General features: G+C 42.1%; 1 protein-coding gene across 2 annotated transcripts in view; it reads right to left on the bottom strand.

The window, feature by feature from the left end:
- Positions 1-16657, bottom strand: part of NTF3 (neurotrophin 3) — a 57355-nt gene extending 40698 nt beyond the window's left edge. Inside the window, exon 1 of one of the 2 annotated variants that reach the window (XM_071549789.1) lies at positions 16092-16657. In XM_071549789.1, coding sequence (XP_071405890.1) covers positions 16092-16109 — 18 coding nt within the window. In that variant the 5' untranslated portion in view covers positions 16110-16657. Of the gene's footprint in view, positions 1-15244; positions 15314-16091 lie in introns of those variants that run through there. The other variant, XM_071549790.1, reaches the window with a different exon arrangement.
- Between the last annotated feature and the right edge of the window lie 2438 nt (positions 16658-19095).

Here is a 19095-nt window from a genome sequence, read left to right on the forward strand (position 1 = left end):
CAGGAGACAGCCACAGCTGACTGGGTTACCAAACCACAAACCCATAGGAACATGCAGACAGAGAAGATAATTGAGGACTACAAGCAGAATTTGACAAAAGGCAATCAGAGCCAACTTGAAAAAAAGAAGCATAAAGGATTGCATTATGCATGGAAAAACAGTACCAGTTGATGCAGCTCCAGCTTTTGGAAAGATTTGTTTTGCAACTAAGAAGCAAAATTGTTCTGCAAAAGATGGCAAAAGAGGGCTAAGGGTATTCATCAAGAAATTCAGTGTGAGAGCATTCTGTGTGGCTGGAGAAAAGAAGTATCAATTGGAACTGTTGGATAAGTTTATGTATATATATTATAGCCATGGAACCAAAGAATGGTTTGGGTTAGAAGGAACCTTAAAGATCATCTCATTCCAACCCCCTGCCATGGGCAGGGACACCTTCCACTAGCACATGTTGCTCAGACCCTCATCCAGCCTGGCCTTGAACACTTCCAGGGATGGGGCAGCCACAGCTTCTCTGGGTAACCTGTGCCAGGGCCTCCCCACCCTCACAGGGGGGAATTACTTCCCAATATCCAACCTAACCCTGCTCTCTGTCAGTTTGAAGCCATTCCCCCTTGACCTGTCACTCCAGGTCCTTGGAAATAGTCTCATTTCCTTGAATCCAAACTAAAACTTTCTGACTTACAGATTTTGCTCTTGTACCCAAGTGAAGCCTGAAATGATGGGAAAGCATCAAGGAATGTTATAGTCTTACGTGAAGGTGTTTAAGTCCGAAGTTGCCCTAAGTTTAAGTTCAGAAGTACTTTGGGGTGTTTAAGGGAAGTAGGCACAGGAAAAAGGAAAACATGAGACAGAGATGCAATGTGTTTACCTCAAAGGAGTGTAGAATATTGAAACACAAACAAAAAAAGCTTTAAAAAAATGGAATTCATGCCAGCAAAGATGGTCAGTTCACAGAATTTTGATGTGGGCCAAGGCTGACAGATATTCCTTATCTGTATTTTTGGGGGTCAGTATTACCAGTCTCATTATTATGCAGAAGGTTTGTTATTTGCTCAAATGTCCTTCAGTAGAAAGTTTAAAACGAGAATACCTGCTTATGTAGTCATAAGATTAAAGCCAAAGCTGATGTGAATTGTCCTCATTAAAATGTAACAAAATAAAATAAAATAAAATAAAATAAAATAAAATAAAATAAAATAAAATAAAATAAAATTTACCCAGTTAAGGAATAAGGAAACTTCAGCTTTGTTCTGTGTACAGTCAATGCACACAGATTTTATATATATATATACACACATATATATGTGTACACATAAATATCTATAATACATACATATATATTACAGATACATGTGTAATTTCCAATATCTAAAGCTGCAAAGGCAGTGAATCAGACATGATTTCAAGACTGAACAGCTCTGATGGTTTTTATGCTTCTGATTTCCCACTCAGAGATTTACAGGTGCTACATTTCCATTTCAAACTGCTGTTAAGAACTAGGTACAAATTCATCACAAATAAATTCTATTTCACATAATATTAAAAGATTATTACAGAGCTAATGGGCTTCAACTGAAATGCAGACTGCAGCATTAAATGTAGTGTAGGAAAGACAAGGCAGAGAATTTACTGTGACATGAGAGGGAAAATTTCAGAATAATTTCCTTCACGTTTCTGTGCATAATTGTGTCGTTTTCAAGACAGTTGAACAATTAGGATACTGAAGAAAAAGTCCTTGCAAAGTCATTTATCTGTAGTGTAATCTCTTTGTTGAGACTAGGTTTTGATGTTGATAATTGGCAAGGCTGGGCTGGTGATGAACAAACTTGACACCTGGCTCTCTTCGTACTAATCTTTCAGTCTTTCCAGATGGCAGAGTTTACTTTTCTTCCCATCTGTTCCTTTTCAGTAAGAAAAAGGAAGGAAAACCCAAAATTGCTAAAACATTTTACAGCTTTTAAAAGTATTTTTGAGGTTCTTTTCAAGTCTTTTATTCCAGACCACATTCCTGTGGAAGGCTGGTGATGGCACCTATGATTATTCGCCTCAGATCAAAGGTAAAAGGACAGTTTCAAATTTCATATTTTGCCTGAGATAATTCATCTGGATGAAATACATGGATGGAAAAATTGAAAGGGTTGGAGTCACCTCAGCACCTACTAGCAAAAACAGTAGAGAGAACAAGCAAGGAAGCAAACAAACCAGAGAAATATCAGACTTATGATTAGATAACCTTTGATGCCATCTCAGACTAGACATGTCAGAGCAGAAGCTTTACTAGTTCAGATCTGGAAAACTGTTTCTACATTAAGAAAAGTTTTTTATTTGTTTGTTTGTGAAGAAACAACCTCTCTTAATTCCCTGGTTGTTTGTAATCGTTTCTCTGTTGAGTTCTCAGTTTTTGACTGGCCTAAATTTTCACTGCCTTGAGATGAACTTATTCCCTGGGGGTCCATTAGGTTTCTTCCATGTAAGTGAGGTCAGAAATAGGCCTCTGTTAAGCTAGTTATCTCCAGAGCTAGCAACTGGCTATACAGAAAATTTAGCAGGAGGAAAATAGAAGCTGATGGATGGGAAAAGACAGAAAAAAACCCCAAAGTGAAATCCATCAATGGAAATCTGCCAGGTAACCAGGAAATAATTTTGGATGCTACTTTGTAGTCTCTAAGTTTCCATGTGTTGCTAAAAAATATCAGTTAATCAGTAAAACATTCGGAAAGCGATTAAAATAAACAATTCTCCCTAGATAGCCATAAATATTTAGGAATGTTTATAAATAAAAATTAAAATAATCAAATTTATGGACCTGGCTGAAGGAAGGTTGTGGTGCCCATGTGTACTCTGCTCTTGTAAGACCCTGCCTGGAATACTGCATCCAGTTCTGGTACACCCAAAATAAGAAGGACATGGAAGTGTTGGAGCAAGTCCAGAGGAGTTGCTAAGGGGACTGGAGCACCTCCCCGATGAAGACAGGCTGAGAAAGTTGGGGATATTCAGCCTGGGGAAGAGAAGGTTGTGTGGAGACCTCACAACACCTTCCAGTATCTGAAGGGGCCTCCAGGGAAGTTGGAGAGGGACTTTTCATCAGGAACTGTAGTGAAAGGAAAGGGGAAATGCTTCAAAGAAGGGAAGTTTGAGTATAGATATACAGAAGAAATAATTTACTGTGAGAGTGGTGAGGCACTGGAACAGGTTGACACCTGTGATAAGTGTGAGGAGAGTTGTGGATATCCCATCCCTGGAAGTGTCCAAGGCCAGGCTGGATGGGATTCTGAGCAACCTGGTCTAGTGGAAGGTGTCCCTGCCCATGGCAGGAGAGCTGTAATGAGATGATCTTTAAAGTCCCTTCCAACCCAAACCATCCCATGATTCTATTATAACAAGAAGCTGATCAAACCTTTCTCTACAGGACTGTTCCTGCAGAGAATCAAGAAAATGCCTAATTTCAGTCATCCCAAAAGATCCAGTTGTCTGAGGGAACTGCAAAAAAGGCTGTTGCTTAGTCCATGTGCCCCACCAAGCAGTATGATCACCTGAGAGGACCCTCAGCATGTTTGCATTGACCAGGCAAAGCGAGGGACTCCTTTGCACAGCAGGATGTCTTAACATCCACCTACAGAGTGTCTCTGACAGTCTGTTACTCTGCAATGCTAACCAAGCAGAAATAAGGCTACTTATCCTGGTGCAGTTTTGCTGATAGATTGGAGGATCTGAAGGTTCTCCCTGAGCAAAGGTGCAGGCTTTTAAGTTGTATAAAGTTACCTCTTAAAAGTGTCAAGATGGTTGCTGGGCTACAGATACATCAATTATCATTGGGAGATGGTAGCAAACCTTTCACAGAATCACAGAATCATTTAGATTTGAAATGACCTCCAAGATCATCACGTCCAACCTGTGATTGATTACCACCGTGTCAACTAGACCAGAGCGCTGAGTGCCATGTCCAGTCTTTCCTTAAACAACTCCAGGGCTGGGGACTCCACCACCTCCCTCGGCAGCCCCTTCCAAAGCCTGACCACCCTTTCAGTGAAGAAAATCTTCCTGATGTCCAACCTAAACCTTAGCCTGTTTCAGCTTGAGGTCATTTCCTCTTGTCCTGTTCCCTGGAAGAAGAGCCTGAATGCCGCCTGTCAGGGTGTTGCAGAGAGTGCAAAGGTCACCTCTGAGACTCCTTTTCTCCAGGCTAAACACTTTCAGCTCCCTCAGCTGCTCCTAATAGGACTTGTGCTGCAGACCCTTTCCCAGCTCCATTGCCCTTCTCTGGACATGCTCCAGCTCCTCAATGTCTTTCTCAAAGTGAGAGGCCCAGAAATGGACACAGGACTTGAGGTGCAGCTCCACCTGTGCAACCTCTTTCCTTTGAGGAAAGGCTCTTCTCGAAGAACAAATCATTTAATCAAATATTTCTGTTACTCTCAATAATGATGCCTTTTATTTTCACTTCTTCCTCAAACAATGCCTTCACAAAAAATGACCTCTGGAAGTTAACTAAAGAAAAATTAAATTGAAACCAAACTGCTACTCTACAAAGGTCTGTTGCCAGCTGTCCCACTGCCACCCAGGACTGTGTTGTTGCTAACAACTTGTACATGGGAAAGCACTCAATCCTGTAGCACTGAATGGCACTCGGGTTGGATGGTATGAAAATTTTAAGTGGAGTTATGGAAGCCCAGTCACTTCATCAATTTCAAATTAGACATGACAGAGCTTTGAAGAATATGCTGTGTGGCTCACTTGAATATTAGAACCACAGACCATATTAGGAGATATTAGATTGTACTAGGAGGTAGATTTTGCTAGTTTTGATTCTCCAGTCCTGAGGAATGTGTTTACCTTCCAAGCCCAGCAGCTTTCAGAGTTTCTTGAAGGGGAAACTGTATCATGATCTTGGTTGCTCCAGGTAAACAGGTCTCACTGGCTTTGCCCTTGCAGCTCCAAGTACCAGTTCCTTGGACTGTGGATGGCTGGTGTCTCTAACAGCCAACAGATGGGTCAACAAGGACACTGGGTTTGGAGCAAGAGGGAAGCCTGCCAGCTTTTTAAACTTTGGTGTCCAGAGACACTTAGTTGAGATTTAGTAGAACAAACAGAGGAATGCATTGTTTCTGAGGAACTGACTAATTTCATCTAAGAAATAAACAAAACAGGATTTTTTGCAATTTTTTCAGTCAGATACACCAGTAATCTAATATAGACATATTTTCTCCTCTCTGATATCTATGATTCAACATACTAAAAGGTTTTGGATGTACATTCCTTGTTTGGAAAAAAAACCCAACAGACAAACACCAAAATGCAAATTCAAGGTTAGTCTCACTAATTTCAGTAGGATCTCCTGGGTGCAGCTGAGGGCAGGTGGGTTTCCATGTTTGCTCACCTGGGACCCCCTGATTCTCTGTCAATCAGAAATAAATGCACTGTACTCAGTGGACATGCTGGTTTTAAACCAGAGACTGAGTCAGTAAAGGCACAATCTGAACTAGAGATGCAGAGCAAGATTAGGGTAAACAAATGAACTCACCAAGGAACAACTAAACCAAGATTTGCTTAATTGTGGTTCAAAGGACAGCTAACACTGAAAATTCATCATCTTTTATTTCAGAGGAATGAGGCAAATGAGAGCAACATCTGACAAAAATGTAAAATTAACAGGAAGATTTCTTAGTAGAGAAAAGACAGGGAAAAAAAAAAAAAGAGAAAAATCACTGGACTTTAAAAACATATTTGGTTCCCCAAACTGCAACCTCTTCCAAGGAAGACCACTCCCTATCCTAGCAGATGTGAAAAGCAGCTTTAGATTCCCAGGACAAGATATAACTCCATCAAGTTTTTGTCTGGTTTTGTTTTGTTTTGTTAAAACAACAACAAAAGCTCACCTGAAACTCATCTCATAGTAGTATTCACATAGCTTTGCTTTTCTCAGAGCCTGTAACAATAACCCTTCCAACAAAAAAAAAAAAACTTAAATCAAAACCAAAACAAAAAACCACTAAACATAGTTCTTGAGTGTTTCAAAATTATAAAGGTATTTTGAACACAGAAATGGAACCTCACAACAGGAAAAAAACAGTCTATGCCTGGATTGCTTCATGAATAGCTTTCGTATTAATAAATTGATTCAGCACTATGTTCTAAGTACATATAGAGCCTATCTAGGAAGAAAGACATAGTAAGGTAATATTTCCTCAATATTTCCTCCAATATGGTGAGAGGTTTGCCATCTCTCTCAGGAGGAGTTTTACTCTGTTTGAGTCTGAAGCCATTCCCCCTTGTCCTGTCACTCCAGGCCCTTGGAAACAGTCTCTCTCCATCTTCCTTGTGGGCTCCCTTCAGGCACTGCAAGGCCACAATTAGGTCACCCCAAAACCTTCCTTCTCCAGCCTGAGCAATCCCAACTCTCCCAGCCTTTCCTCCCAGCAGAGCTGCTTCATCCCTCTGATCATCTTGGTGTCCTTCCTCTGGCCTCACTGCCACAGTTCCATGTCCTTGCTGTGCTGGTCTCCCAGGGCTGGAGGCAGCTCTGCAGCGGGGTCTCCCCAGAGCTGAAAATCCCACCCCCTAACAGACCCAGCCAGAATATACAGCCGCCAGTACAGTCTCTCCAGGACTGACTTTCAGGTGGCACTACAATTCATAAGTAAAGCAGGGCCAGGTTATGGTATAAACCTTTGGCATGCAAAGCCTTCTTCCTCTAGGCTGCTTTATGTGCTGGTGCCACAGAGCAGAACTGAAGGATGTGTTTGGCAGATGGTTGCCCTAACCACACACATCTGAGCTGAAAGTACAACTCTTCCTGAAGACACAGATGTGGAAAAAGTAAGTATTCATGTTGTCATTTACAAGGTGAAGAATATCTAGCAGAGGTCCTACCAGGTTTGGGGCCATGACCACTGGGGAGCCTATTTCAGTGCTCAACCAACTTCTCAATGAAGAACCTTTTCCTAGTATCTCATCTAACTCTCCCCGACCACAGAGATCCCTCAAACAAACTTCCATTTTTTTTGTTCAAAGTCTTGGGGATCTCAGTTCTTCCAGTCTATGTCAGCAGGGTTTTATGTTACTAAAGAAATCTGCTTTAGAGAGACACCTGAAACTAGAGGGCAACTAGGTGAGATCTCTGGTGGTCAGGAAGCACAAAGTGGGATCACTGTGAGAGAGCCTGACCCAAGTATGAATGCTGCTTGTGAGTGATGGAGCTGAGGTGGGTGAGGAGCATGTCAGAACACCACTGTGATGACAACGTCATGGAGTTACAGACAGGCCTGGGTTGGAAGGCAGAGAATAGATCATCTTGTTCCAACCCTCATGCGATGGGCAGGGACACCTTCCACTAGACCAGGCTGCTTAAAATCCCTTCCAGCCTGATCTTGAACACTTCTCTGACAGGAAAGCAGGCACAATTTGTAGAAAAATTCCAAGATTTGGTCAATGCAGCAAAAAGCAAATCTATGACAATCTTATATGTCCTGCAGGGAGGGCAAGGGCAGCACTAGGAAGGGCAGAAAGAGCAGGACAAGACAAAATGCCAACCACATATTGATCTCTGCCATTCCCACTGATGCACATTTACATTGTCCTGCATATATGTACATCCAGCTTATATGTGAGTCCCTTCTCATTGGCAAAAGAAACCTGACCTGAAACTTGGCCTAAAACAGGATGCTGGTAAAATGCTGACTATTGAGGTTGGAGCAGTGTCTGGTGACCTCACACCTGGTGTGTCATTGAACTGTCTGAAAGCATTAAAGGGTAAAGCTGAAGAAAAATGGAACAGGGGAGATGGAATGGGCTGCAAATGGATAGAAAGAATCTAGAGGATAGAAAAAAATTATTATATAGAAGAAGAAAGAGTGGTTAGAAAAATGTGCAGAAAATAAGAAATTCAGAGGAGAAAAGCCTAAGATAATAGAACTAGGGAAAATCGATTCAGAGCATTTGTATTAAATGTCAGGGAGGAAGTTGGAAAGGCATAATATTGAAAATTGGCTAGCTGTGATTTAAACAATGAATTAGTGTTGGATTTATGAGACAGAATTCTTTTATAGTAGAAGGGAAACAGGGAAGAGAGAAATAGAGAGTGCAAAAGTCAGAGTAATTACAGAAGGCAGACAAAGAAAGGAAAGAGATCCTCTGTTTTTGGAACATCATCTTTATTTCTGAATGCTCTAATGCCAGAAAGTTGTGAATGAAATTGAGGAAAGTCAGAAAACTGAAAAAAGCATAATTGAAAAATAGAGAAGAAATCTTAAATTAAAAAAAATCCACATGAACCCTGTAAGATAAAGAACAGGATTAAACGAAGGACAGCTTAAGTCAAGTATTTGAGGAATAAATTTAGTAAACAGTAACAAGGAAGGAAAGCTGCTCAAGATGTTGGGATATCTAAGTGGGATAACATGCAAATATGAAAAAACAGCAAAGAAAACCTATTCTTTTAGGAAGATTTTTCTAGAGTGTGGATTTATCTACATCATCCATCTGGAAAGTCAGTCACGTAGAATAAGACTCTGCAAATTATTTGAGAAATGAGTGGAAAGGTTTTTTTAACTTATCACGGGGGCTAAAAACATTGAAGTGAATAAAGATTTTCTAACTTTTGGATGTACAAACTCAGGAAAGACCCCCAAACATGTGAAATTATATGCCTCTCTTAATGACCATGGATTTGTTATCTATCCCAGAGCAGGATTCTCTGTTTCTAAGGTGGTGTCACTGGAGTTTATTTTTGTTGTTACCTTGTATTTCAGTTTTGTGCATACCACTTACATGCTAGGAATGGGTAGGACAGTGTAGGGAATGCTACATAAAGGACACACAGAGACATGTTTCCACATTCTTCCAAAGCATTTCTTAAATACTTCTGCTGTAGCTCTTGCACCTAAGAAGCTTTTTTTTATTTTTTACCTCAACTGACTATGCATTATTTATTTTATTTCCTAAGGTATTAGTCTTATCATTATCATTTAGCATTTCTGAAACAAAGCTCATCATAGATTTCAGCATTTAGTTGTACTACGAGTTTCTCTCACATGCAGCACACTGGGGAAATGGGTTACATGTCTCCCTCAGATTTACAAGGTCTGTATTTGACAGCCAAAAGCCATAGTATCTGATCTTGGCTTGAAGCAGAAACAAAACACTGCCCACGTCTCACCTCTTGGGGGGACAGAGTCTGATTTTGCCTTGCAAGTGTGTCCACCTCCTGGCTGAGGCAGAAGTCACAAGAGAGGATGCTATCTTAGAACTCGTCTAACCACAGAGCTATTCAGAGCAGCTGTTGGGTTTAAATTTCATGTTCACAACCTCAATTCACTTCTGAGTGTAGACAAGCCTCTAAAAACTGACAGAGTACAAAGTACTTCTTCCTTCTGCAAATCTATGGTTCACTGCCTGTTACCTCTGACTGTATCGATTCACACTTCTGGCAAATGTAGGTGAATTTTTGTAGGGCATTGCCTAGAAATACATATTTCTGAATTAACTAGATCAACACTTTCTCAGATGCTAACTCAGCTAATGTAAGATAAAATATGTAAGCTCAGTCTCAAAATAAAGTAATTAATTGCTGGAAGGTGAGAAAGAGCAACTGAGAAGAAGCACATTTATTGCTGTGGTTCCATTGTGGGCAACATGCACAGAGGAAGCACAGAAAACATTGAAGGAGTGCTTCAAATACTACCCTGTAGGATGCAATTCCCAGGAGCATTTCTATCACCTCTGGTGCAGGTTTGATATAGATAACACAAATGGATCTTGTTCTACAGAATCTGGGTATTTACATGGTTAGGCAAGTGGTGACTCCCTCTGAAGTACCAGCAGAGCAGCAATGAGTCATGTACACTGATTTTCCAGCACTGCATGATGGAAACATGGAATACTCTGCTATCCTTTGCATGTGCTTTGAAATGCAACCAACACATTACTCCTCTGAGCCACAGGTAACTCCCACCAATCTTTGTTTTCAACAAGTTCAGACACACAACCTTCCCCAACACACCAGCATCCTCATTCACACGCATCTTCATCACGCATTTCCTCAGATGGAAATTTCAAACACAAGCTTAGAAGCCAAATTGGGAAAGACCCTTTTGCATGTGTGTGAAGAGGTGGAGAGGAGAGAGAGGCAAAGATAAGAGAGGGACGAGTATATGGCCCTGCTCTGACCTTTCAAATGCTTGTTGCTCTGAAGGAAAGGACCACCTTGCTTAGTTTACTTGGACCATGTGAAGGGAAGAAGGAGACTTAACTGAAGTGGATGCTTGAGTGTGGTTTTATTTCAAAGTCCTTGGGAAGTATATTCTTCCCTGAGGCTTTTGTGGAGGAGTCCCTTTCCCCTATGGACATGATACAATCAGGAACATAGCTGTATATATTCCCTCTAGCGCTCATTTCACAACCTTGAAACTACTCCACATCCACCCTTACCATTCCTCTCATCACACGCACATCCCATCTGTCCCCTCAGAAAGTGACTTATCCCCACATCCCCCACTGACAGATGCACGAACATTCTCCCACACAGGAACAGCTGCCATCCCCCTCTGTCATCCCTACCCACACCACCCTTCTTTCCACTGTCTACTCCCAGTCACCACCAGGACACACACACACACACACACACACACACACACATGGCCCTGCACCAGCAAACATCTGCAGGGATGCCCAGATGGTCCAGCCCTTGCAAACAGATTTCTCTGGCTGTGTCATGGCTGCAAAGGAGTCCAGGCAGGCACAAATACTCCCCACACACAGCTCAATTGCTCTTTCTTTGATCTTCTTCCTGCAACAATCCAGCAGGAATTGTACCCATCAATCCCTTTTTCTTTTCTCAGCCAGCTGGCAGGTTGATGCCATGATTTGGATTCTATTTTTCCAGCAGAGGGGACAGAGTGGTCAGAGGCCAGGCCATCACCCTGAGTCACACTGGTGGCACTGCACTGGGCAGGCTGTGGTCTAGGGTTCCCAGTGTCTAGGACTGCATGCCCCCCAGTGTACAAGTGTTTCACCATTCCCACCACACACAGCCTGCCATGGTGGGAAGTTCACTCCCACCACAGGAGAAAGGTGCTTTCTTCAGACAACAACCCGCTGCAAGCACTGCCAGGAAAAATTGTCCAGCTGGAGAGTTGGAACTGGACTCTGCAGTGGGAAATCAGTGTCAAAAATAGGACAATGGGTTCCTTACAAAACCCATGGCTATACAAACACTAATTGTCTATTATTTTACAGGCTGCTTATCTTTTTTTAGCAGGAATTGATCCTTGGAATAAACAGGAAAGGGATCCATGAGCCATAGTTCATGTGACTGATGGTGTGTAAGGCTGGGCTCAGAAGCTTCAGCCTTTAAGTTTAGAGGTTCTGTGTGATCAGACTGACTTCTTCCAGTGCAAGTCTCACAGAATTACTGACAGTCTTGTGACCAGCTATGCGTGGAAACTAGCACTTTCCTATGCAGGGTAGGACAGAGCTTAAGAAGACACTAAAGCCTTAGGCAAGCTGGACAATTTGAAGATGTTTGTGGATCAGATTTGAAGAACAGATGTCACCAATACATGCATTTGTTTTGAAGGGAAAGAAATTCTTTGTGTTTGTCTCTCACACCCAAGAAATATCCTATGTTTTCAAACTTCAACCAACTGCACTACTTCCAGCCATGGAGAAAGCTAGTCCTTTTCAGTGACATCTGTAGTCCTTATGTGCACTTCAGCCCAGTGGTTGTTCATCCAAGAGCCCTGTTGACTACCTAGTAGCCCCCCTGTTAACCTGTCCCAGAGAAATCACCCTGACACTTTGTGCCAGCAGCACTGAAGTTTTAAGGCACAAAAAAAGATTTATTGATATGCTTCAAAATGAATCTGGTTTAAATGTTATAGTTAGACATACTAGGATATCCTCAGGATTATTCAGCAGTTCTTCATAAAAAGCCATCCAAAAAAAAATCTCTGAAGGAGAGCCTGCTTGCTGTGCAAGTCATGCAGAAGGCAAGTTCCTCTAGCACACGTTCGGTCCTATCGCTACCCACACACCAAACCATGTTCTCTGTTAGTCATCTTTCCCTACCCTCCTTCTAAATGCAAACATTGCTTTCTTAGCACTCACAAAACTCACCTCTGTTGTGTGCCTTACATAACTGATTTCAACACGGAGAGTTGTGCCACAAATGCAGTGGACATGTGATCCTTCAGCCGGCCTCTGATAGCCGTCTTACACACCAGCACAGCTTCCTGGGTGGGTGTTTGGAACTTCCACACAGGCATCCATCCCTTGCAGCACTCCAGAACTCTTACATGCCCCTAAAGGATTTCATCTTTTTCCTAGGTTGTTCTCAGCTCATGCTTCCCTCTGCAGCTCTTCCAGTCATACAAGTACAACACTCACTGAACACCCTGATCCTCACACAGAACCAGCATCCTGTATATCCATACACATATCATCAATGTCTATCTGGATTTACCTGTGTCTCTTGCTTGCTCTCCCCTTGCACTTAACTCCCAATCTGCTCTCATTCTGCTCTGCATGCACATAGGGCCCCTTGCACACTTAGTCTGCCTTGAACTAAGAGGCAGATAACTACAGATGGCTCAAGCCGTCATAAACTTTTTCTCACTCCTCATCACTCTTCCCTCCCCCACAAGCGGTTTTCCTTCTCCCAGGCCCCACACCCAGGTCTGCAATCCTCACCTGTGCTTCCCTCATTTATTCAGAGCATGCTGTGTGCACAAATCTCCCTTATCAGGCACAACTTTTCACTCTCTTCACTTTCTCTTCCCCAGCCCTTGCAAGCAGGCACAAGGTGACAGGTTCCTTCCTCGCTTACACACTGTTGTGGATCGACCTACGCTGAGCTTCTTGCCCCTTGTAACATGAACTGTCATTCCCATTCACTTCCACTCCATGCTCTACAGCTCCCAACTCTGCTCACCTCCCCACACACTTCACACTTTACTTCTGACCTTAGTACAGCCATGTGGCTTATACAGCCCTCCAGGTAGTTTTCCCTTCCATTTGTCCTCCCACCCCTTTACATCTTTAGTCTTTTCTCCACCAGCACATTTGTTCCATTCCCTCTTGTTGCTTCACTTAGCCAGTACCTACCACAGAGATATAAACACATTTGCGATGTCTGTTGTAAGAGAAAGTTACTCGGGGTTTTTTTTTTGTGTGTATATGTGTTCTCCTCTTCCCACAGTCCTCACATTATTCTTTAGTTGCCATTCTTTGCCTCAAATGCTTCCCCTAAATATATTGCCCTTTCCTTCACTGTGTTCCTCCACCTACCCAGTAATCAGGGTGGATCTGCTGGGCAAACCACTACTGCACCTTTACCTACTAAGCAATATAACCCCAAATACCCTCTCATTCTCCGTGCTCTTGCCCTGTATCATCTCTAAACCACGTCTTGCTGAGTCATCTTTACAGAAAACCCAGCTCTTCATTTCACCCTCATTCTTGCCTCCCACATTCCTTATTTTTCCTCCATTCTCGTGCTTCTCAATACTTGCCATGTCTTTATAGCCTTGTCACAGTTCATACTGCCCCCTTGATTTCCACTGTTTTGAATTTCCTCACAGCATCTTCCCATGGCTGTTCCCCCAGTTTTGTCTCTCCCTTGTAATCAGGCAGCACAGTCCAGCTTCCAACCTCCTCTGAAATTTCTGTCATCAGCTACCCCCTAACATACTTATGGGACCCTCTACCCTTTTCCCCTCACCACACCCTATCTCCATCTAGTTCATTTTTCCCCTCTGCATTCCTGTTCTCAGCACATGTTTCCATCACCATGTCAGCCTCCCCTTTCATAACACCTTCCTTGTAAACACATCCTCGTATCTATTTCTTGACAGAATCAAAGGTGTCTCCTTTTGACGCCCCCCACGAGCATCATGTAGTTGATTAATTTCCATACCTTTCTCCAAATAGCCAATAGTTCACATTTTAATTCCTCCTCCAAACATCCTTTCTGCCCTGTGCTTTCACCTTTCTCCCTGCACTCCCACTCCATACCCAACCTCCCCCTGGCAGAGCTAGCACCCTTGTTTGTCCCTTTCATATCCTCACCCAGCCTCCAGCCTGTACCTTTTTCCATCTCTCTCAAGTGTTACTTCCCCTTCCAAGCTCCTAAACTTTTTTCCACCCACAAGGAACCTCTTTTTCCAGTTGATGTGCAGCAGCTTCCCTTTTAAGCTGACCACCTTTGCATGGCTCACCTGCCCTTATAACCTCAATACAGAACAACAATACAGGTCACTTTATTCCTGGTATATGAAACTTTCCCTCCAGGCTGCTTTTATATATCTTTTTACATACGATTTCATTTTTCTTTCCCTGAAAAAAGAAAGGCAAAACCCAAAGAACCCACAACAGAACAAACCAAACAAAACTCCTAAATCTACATTTTTGCGTGCCTCACCTCAGAGCACCCTACTCCACAAAGCACTCCCGTCCTGGCTCTGCTGGTCCATCCTCTTCTCCCCATTTTCTGGGTCCACCACCTGCAATCGTGCCTAGTTTTTCTCCCCCCACTATGCTCACACACAGAGCTCCTGGTACTGACACATGTATCTAAGCCCAGTCTTTTTACTGCTAGCAGCTGGAACCATGCTGAACTCTCTTCCATTCTCTGCTGCTTTTGTCTGCTTTGCCACAAAGCAAGGCTTTTTTAATTTCATTTTTATTATTCTTAGATTTCCTTTTTTCTTATATCCCATTTATAGGTGTTTCTTGCACCATTCCTCCACTTACAGGCTTGCACAGATCAAGTATTCATGTCCCCAAGAATGTCTTTCCTATTTGTCTGGATTTTTTCCTGAAGGCACAATGTAAAGGCAAAACTTTACATACCATTTGCACTTCTCATGCAACAAATCACATGAGCCTGAGAGCTAAGAGTGCTTTCTGAAAGGTTGTAGCTCATAACAATTGTCTGGACCATATAACACACATCTATTTAAAAAGGGGGGAGGGGGGAGAAACAACCCCCCTCACACACACACAGAGTCATCTCTAAATAACTGGTTTTGCAATATAGGAACCAGAGAATGTGCACATAGCAGCCCGATTCAATCCAAAATATCCATCTCTCCAGATACTGCATATTTATAGTTCAAGAGATAGGACCAGCTCAGAGCTTTCCCGTTTATTTTAATGAAGGATTAAGAACTGATCAGAAAACTATCTAAACCATTCAAGGACTTTTTCCCCTCTTAGCTAAGAGCAGTTTGGTGTCTCCATAAGGACTCACCAGTAACTGACGCTTTAAGCTGCATTTCAGCTGTTTAGATGAGAAACATCTTTCTATTTTGCTCTCTATGTGGACATCTCTGTTGATTAGTTGTGTGCTGCATTCCTAGAAGGAACTTACCAAATGCTGGAACCTGCAGTGTAAGAATAGCTTCCCTCCCATCCCAGCACAGAGTGAGTGTTTCTTTTCTACCTAGACACAGATGTGCAGGGAATCTTTTGATCTACAGTTCCTCCCAGAGAATTCGGTGTTTGGGTTTGAGAAGAATGAGCATTGATTCAAAGGTCATGAATAGGGTTTCCAGTGTCTGGCACATGCATATTAAACAAAAAGGAAAGCTCCAGTGCACCTCGTTACCTGAGACAGGCAAGGTCTAGAAATTGGGTATTCTGACTTCTCATGTCCTGGGCTCTAACTTTGCCGGAGGGTGAGCGTGCTACGAGTGCTGAGCCTGGTTCTTGCAATCCCTGGTCAAGACTTTCAATCCCTTTTGTTATATCTGAACTTGCTGGTTCTCTCTTAAAATAAAACTGAGTCCCCTCTGCTTTTGCCTCTCAAACCAGATTCCTTTAGCACCTCATATTTCTCCTCTGCTGTTTTCTTGCTGGGGACCCGAACAACAGCGTGAAGAGCTGCAGGACAGGGGAACCTCAAGACTAAAGCAAACTATAGGGCAAGTAGGGGTGGGGTAAGGAGGAGGCACAATGGGAAAGGCAACATTTGGGACAGATCTACTGCTTGCAAGACCCCCACCTCCTGCCCATTATACTTCTTTAAAGGACCCCTCTCCCCCCCTCCCCTCCCCGCCCTCTTAGGACCCTATTAGAAAACCTCAAATTTCCCTTACCGTGGTAGGAGTAACCATGGCATCCGTGTGAATGTTTCCAGAAAAGTCGACATGAAGAGAAAGGTGGATGTAAATACGTTCATTCAAAGTCCCAAAGTTGGTCTGCTTGAGTTGTGCAGAGTTGCTCTATGGGAGAGGAGCCTTAAACTCTGAGTCCTGTGAACATAATCTGCTCGATTATAACAAACCAGCTCAGCCAGATGGCTCTGTACTCCACTGATTAACCCCTTTATTGCCACATTCTGCTTTCCCTACCTACCATTTATAATAACCTTGTGTGACTGGGGAAATTCACAGAATGAGGCATTTTTTTGAAAATGGCAAAACCATCGTAAAGGTCATTTTCCCCCCTGCGTGCTCTAAAAAAACTGTGTGCCTATTCTCTTTTCTTTCCTTTTTTTTTTTCTTTTTATTTTCTTTTTAAAATCCAATTGGTGATTTTATTCCTCTTCCTGGCAAAATCTTTTCATATTATTAAGAACAGTATTAGCACCAGGGAACATTTTAGAGAATTCTTTTGTTAAATCATAACCATGTCTTCCAGACTGCGATTCTCAGAAGACGAGTGTTTTATTGCAGGAATGTCTCTGTGTTTGCACTCTAATGGTCCATGTACTCCCCCCATCCCCGCCCCTCTCCCCAACGCTCCCTCTGTCTCCCACATGCACACTGACACACATGCACACATTTTGGTCAAACTGCCAGCATGTGCTGTTATTCTTACCCGTATTCAGAAGTCATTATAGAACATATAAAACAGGTGAAAGAGAGACACAGCTCTAGAATGTCATAAGCCTCTGCTTTCTCGCTCTGGCTCCTCTTTCGAATTTCCTTTTTCTTTCTATTATTTGTTAATCTTGGATTAATTTATTTCCTTTGGTCACCGTTTCTGTCAAGGAAGTCACGTGCCATGACACAAAAATAAGTGTTGGGAGAAATACCCACTGTTAAGGACAGATGTCAGGATGGATTTGTGTCCAGATATTCCTCCTATTTTGACTTGCAGATTAGTCCATTAAGTGAAGGATGATGAGTGCCAAAAACATGGAAAGTTCATCAGCAACCAGCAGCGACTGGTTTTCAAACTTTTTATTTAGAGTGATCGCTCACAGAGATGGCTGATAAATTTAGCTGCATGCCTCAAAGTCTCCCTCTAAATTTACATGCTTAAGTCATCATTCTTTTCTGTTTGATTCCAGCATAATTGAGCAAGTTAATTTGATTCCAGCATAATTGAGCAAGTTAAGATACGATACAAGTTTAAATCTTATGAGACGCCACATTATTTCCTTAAAGAATACTTCCTTTACTAGCACATGAAGTTTAATCTGTGGCTATTTAACCAAGGAATTTTTCCTCTTTCCCCTCCCTTTGTAAAGATGATTAGTCCTCTCATGCTGTCAAAGCTTTGTACCATCTTCTTTAAGACATTTCAATCTACCTAGAGAGTCAAAACAGTTTTACTGAAATATATTCTACTGCATATTGAAATATGGATGGCGTTGGTTTTTGTGTTCCTTTACCTGAATTTTTTAAACCATAAAATTGTTTTCTCTAGGAGACTCTACAATTTATATCTGTCTCATTAATTCTGCCTGAGTAGCTTGTTCCTTCAAACTGATGAGAAGGAAAGAGTCATCTTCCACCATTGCCTCCTAAGAATTCTCTACTAAAACTTGCTGTTCTGCCAACCAAAAACCCACTCAAAGCTCGAACAACCCCAGAATCAGTGTGTTTTGTCTTCATCCTGTGCCTGAATGCTGTTTCCATCCTATTTAGAACTTCTTCAGCTAAGAGGAGGGAACTAGAATGAAATTCTGTGCATCCCCCACCCAGCTCTGGTACTGCAGTTAGATCTGAGAAATGCCTAAATTATGACTCAGCTTTTAATCTCCTGAAGTAGACAAACAGTGCTAGGAATAGAAAACTTTCCTGGGGCTGATGAACGTTCCCCTGGAGGTAGGCAAAGGGTTAAGCATCTGAAGGCAGCCCTAGCCCGGGAACTTCACATTTGCAGCAAGCCCAGGAAAAAAAAAAAAAAAAAGAAAAAAAAAAGAAGAAATCTAGAAGCAAATGTCCCAAGCAGAGGGGCTGCCAACCTTTGGTAGCAGGCAAACCCATGAGAGCAGAAGTGGAGGGGTATTGCCCTGTGTCTGGGTCTGTGGGCAATCAGAGGCCTTGTAATTTGAGACGTGACACCTTAATCTTGCCAAATATGTGTGCACTGCAAAAAGCATTGTAGACAGCATGTTTTCACAGCTATAGAAAATGGAGACATGTTTGGTCCTTGAAGTTTTCCAGCCCTTTCTCTACAGATGTTTCTGTAGTTTCTTTCTAGATATTTTCACATCTTCATCTGTTATCCTGGGGGTGGGGTGTTTTTTTCCTGGTGCTAACCCTTAGGAGAAGTGGATTTCTTTTACACTTTAAGCATGTTTCTGAATTTTTTATGAGAAGCAATCAAGCTCCCCGATGGTCACATTATTTTATTTGTTGCCCTTGGGTCTGAGGTTCTGACATGGCACAAAAAAACCCCAAACAAAAAAAAGGAAAGTGTTACTTTGAACAAGTCTCTGTTCTGTCTTGAAGAAACTGAAATATTGCTCCGAGCATGCTAGAGAAAATCATCTTTGAATTCTGGTGGATTTAATTGGGATAATTACTAGCCATTGATCTGATTAATTAGGCACTTGACCAGACTTCAAAACGTGATATTTTATATACTTTGAAGAAATGTATTTTTCTCTGTCTATTAACCAATACTACTATGATTGCGTTTGATGATAAAAAATTGAATATTTATGAGGAAGATATGCATGTAAGTATGCAAATGGATGAAAATTTTATTGGATTCAATGCATGCTTTGGGTCATTCTAAAAGCAGGGAGTTTATATTGTAATGTTTAGCTTTTGCAACAGCACCACTTTGTGGTTGAAATCCCAAATAGATCCCGAAAGGACGAATGACTGAAGGGACACCATATGAGCCTCAGGAAGTCTCGGT

The sequence above is a fragment of the Pithys albifrons genome, chromosome 3 (genome assembly GCF_047495875.1).
Source record: "Pithys albifrons albifrons isolate INPA30051 chromosome 3, PitAlb_v1, whole genome shotgun sequence".
Taxonomy (NCBI): Eukaryota; Metazoa; Chordata; class Aves; order Passeriformes; family Thamnophilidae; genus Pithys; species Pithys albifrons.